Raw genomic sequence first — 3788 nt, 5'->3', positions numbered from 1 at the left:
CACAATAAAAGCCCATTATGGAAGTGGTTTGGATTTTCTGGTAATTGCAGCAACTCCCCTTTTTCAGTGGTTAAGAACTATGCAGTCCATTAAAGACTATTACTAGCATACCATTTAAAAAGGATTAAGTGATTTCTTAGTGATGGAAATCCATTCATAGTTCCTAATTTATTATCCTTCTCAAATTTTCATGTGCTTACCATTATATGTCAGCAAAAAAACTCAGACACTAATGTTTCCATTTGACTATGGATTGATGACATTAAAAATTGCTGGTGGGCATACCAAGAGTGTCACAGACAAATTCACAAACTGTACCCCTTGCCCCAGGCACCACACCCTTTGATTATTCTTTTGATCAGAATTCCTCAAGATGTTTCCAGTGCTAAGGATGGTGTCTGAAATTATTGTGAAAATCGTATTTCCAGTTCAAATATCCTAAGTTGAGCACAATGAAAATCATGATCACTTGGGCAATTTCTAGCTCTAAAAATGTTTGGAATTTATGGATTTTCATGTTCTAATAAGCAATACCGGCTTCTGCAGTATGTTGGTTCCTTTCTTTCTCTAGGAGATCCCATGAATCATCAAAAATCAATCCCTGAACTGTCACAGCAGCTTAAAAAGTCTGTACTCCTATGACACAATTACAATTCATGGAAAATCGATAGTATACTAAATTGCTTTTTTAACTAACTAAATTGTGCAGTACTTGCTGACATTGACTCATTGCAGCTAAGCCCACTGTCTCTGGCACTCAACATAGTTAACTAGAATAATGCATTTTTATCTACCCGTGACAACCTTTGTATAGTAGTCAGTCTAGAAAGGAGGGGAAGGAGACAGGTAAATCACTTGGTGTATAAACAGGCAGCTTGATATTTGGCTACTTTTGTACCTGGGTTTGAAAAGAAAACAGGACAATCTGCCAGCTTTTGTTTCATTACTCCAGAGGCAAGATACACACTGAGATCGCACATCCACTTCCAGGTGGGAAAGAAATGTCCGTCTTAGTGGATGCCCTCTCCAGCAGTGTGGGGCTTGAAGCTGCTGGCTTTTTGCACTGCCCATCTTACTCAGCAAACCAGAGATGAGAGAGTGCTGGGGGAGCATTTTCTGTTCACTTTGTGCATCCTGTCATTTGCCATGGCCTCCGGGATAAAATATCAGCATTTGTCAAAGCAGCAGAGACAGCCCGTCGGGGGAACTTTTTTATTCAAGTTGCTTTCTATTTTGGGATGGCAACAATCTGTAGGAATAGCACTGGCAAGAGTGGAGGAGAAGAAAACCAGGGGCTGCTCTCCCTTTGTAGCCATATTATTTCTGAGGATGCTGAATAACATTAAAAGAATTAACATTTTGAAGTCAAACTGTATGTGTCTAATTGTATTATCTCCTGAAAAGTAAACTTCTTTTATACAGTAGCAAAATAGACTAAGCATTTTGTTTAGAAGTCTTCTCTTTTATATATCCTGTTAACTAAGTTGCAAAGATTCTTTTATTTTTACAATATTATTCATAATTGGAACATTAAAGAAAATACTTGTTCTATTCCCTAGCTTCTCTGATATCATAATAATTTTTATTATTCTATAAATTCTTTTGCCATGTGCATAAAGAATTTACATCATATCATAGTGTAAATCATAGTAATTTTAGAGTAAGCAATACTTTATATTCACCCTGGTTTCATAGAACATTACTGAATACATTACCCTATCTTGTTGCCTGTTCTAGTAGAAAGCATTTTATTTTATATTGCTCCATTGAATTGGTGAACAATATTTCATTAAACAATTCTTTTATTGTTGGACATTTAAGTTGTTCCAAATTATATTATAAATAGTGCTGCAATTAACATCTTGGGGCAGGGAAATTCAGGAGAGAAAAAACACCTTGTTTTTCTTTTTTTGGGGGGGGGGGCAGAAACTCATTTATTCTGGGTCTTCCCAGCAAGCCAGCTGGGGTGCTGGGGACAGCCTAGGCCTCCACAGCCCGGCCGTTGCTGACGCGGATATGGCGGATGATGTCCTGGATGGCTTCCGATGTAGTGCCCTGGCCCCCAATATCTGGAGTGTGTATGTTTTCATTGTCCATGGATGCCAACACAGCATTGCGAATGGAGGTGGCGTAGGAGTGTAGCTTGAGGTGATCGAGCATCATGCAACTTGCCAGCAGTGTAGCCGTGGGGTTGGCAATATTCTTATTGGCAATACTCTTGCCTGTGTTCCTTGTAGCCGTCTCAAACACAGCATACACATGGCCATAGTTGGCCCCAGCCACCAGGCCAGGGCCCCCGACCAGCCCTGCGCAGACATTGTTGACAATGTTGCCATAGAGATTGGGCATCACCATGACATCAAACTGCTGGGGCCGGGATACCAGCTGCATGGTGGTGTTATCCACAATCATATCCTCAAAAGTGATCTGGGGGTAGCGAGCTGCCACCTCCTTGCAGCACTGGAGGAAGAGGCCATCGCCTAGTTTCATAATGTTGGCCTTGTGCACGGCTGTCACTTTCTTACGCCCACTCTCCTGGGCCAGTTTGAAGGCGTATTCAGCAATGCGCAGGGACTTGGCCTTGGTGATGATCTTCAGGCTCTCCACCACTCCTGCCACACTCTCATGCTCTAGGTTGCTGTACTCGCCCTCTGTGTTTTCCCGGACAATGAGAATATCTATGTCCCTATGCCGGGTCACCACCCCTGGCAGGCTCTTACAGTGGATGACATTGGCATAGAGGTCTAGGCTGGTGCGAAGAATGTTGTTTCGGGATTTGTGGGATGGTGGCAGGTTATGGTTTGTTTCAATATTGCCTTTTAGGGCCACGCGGTTCCGACGGATGGCCATGATAGCATTGCGGATGTCCTCTTCATCGGCATTGGAGCTCACATGCACCTCTTCAAAGTCCACTGGCACACACGCGTGCCTGAACACAGATTTGACGTGCAACATGAGCTCTGGCCCAATGCCGTCTCCTGGAATCATGGTCACCGTGTGTCGCCCACCATACTTAGCTGATGGAGGAATTGTTTGTTGTGAGAAGCATCTCCGGGGGGCCTCATGGGCACCTACAACCTCCCAAGGACGGCAGAGGAGGGCTGGCCTGAACACTGACTTCGCAGTGCCGCCAACGGCCATCGCCACCTTCAGCGCCATGATGGAAAGTGAGAACCGCGGCACTTCCCAACACGGAAACACCACTCTCGCGAGATTTTGGAAGGGCCCCTGGACCGTTGAGTGGGCGCGGGCCTGGAATGCGCACGCGCAAGGCTTGCCAGTTCTCACGCCCTTTTCCGGTGCCGGGAGCGGAGCTGCCGCCGCCATCTTGGGGGGCGCCCAGCTGGGCCGCTAGGCCGGTGAGAGGACACGTCAGTGCCGCCAGCGACATCACAGGCTCGCCCGGCCTGCCGACGTCTGATTGGCTGCTGCGTTCTCTTACGCGTCGCGCTTCCTTATCTGCCCCTCGTGCTCACTAGAGTCGCTCCCTTTTTATCTCGGCACAGAAGAAGCGATGGTGGCGCTGGCGTCTCTCGGCGCCCTGGCGCTACTCCTGATGTTGGGCCTCTCCTGCTGCTCAGGTAGCGGCATGGCAGGAGCTCGTTTCTGTCGAGCTTCTCTCCCACCACTGGACACACCTTGTTTTTCTAATTACAAAATCAGTACATACCCACTGCATAAAATTTGTAAAACCAAATAATAAAACAAGAAAATTATCTTTAGTACTGCAAAATTTCTTCTTTATGCACTGAAGAATTACTTAACTGTGACAATATTATATACAGCAC

The 3788-nt window shown here is 45.4% G+C and overlaps 1 protein-coding gene across 1 annotated transcript; it reads right to left on the bottom strand.

The window, feature by feature from the left end:
* Window positions 1-1899: 1899 nt before the first annotated feature.
* Window positions 1900-3208, bottom strand: LOC114495207 (isocitrate dehydrogenase [NAD] subunit gamma, mitochondrial-like). The gene has a single exon (XM_028510390.2). It carries the CDS (start codon window positions 3157-3159, stop codon window positions 1981-1983), a length of 1179 nt encoding a protein of 392 aa, XP_028366191.1. The 5' UTR covers window positions 3160-3208; the 3' UTR covers window positions 1900-1980.
* Between the last annotated feature and the right edge of the window lie 580 nt (window positions 3209-3788).

The sequence above is a fragment of the Phyllostomus discolor genome, chromosome 4, assembly GCF_004126475.2.
Source record: "Phyllostomus discolor isolate MPI-MPIP mPhyDis1 chromosome 4, mPhyDis1.pri.v3, whole genome shotgun sequence".
In the NCBI taxonomy this organism is placed as follows: domain Eukaryota; kingdom Metazoa; phylum Chordata; class Mammalia; order Chiroptera; family Phyllostomidae; genus Phyllostomus; species Phyllostomus discolor.
This window is presented reverse-complemented; position numbering and strand designations above follow the sequence as displayed.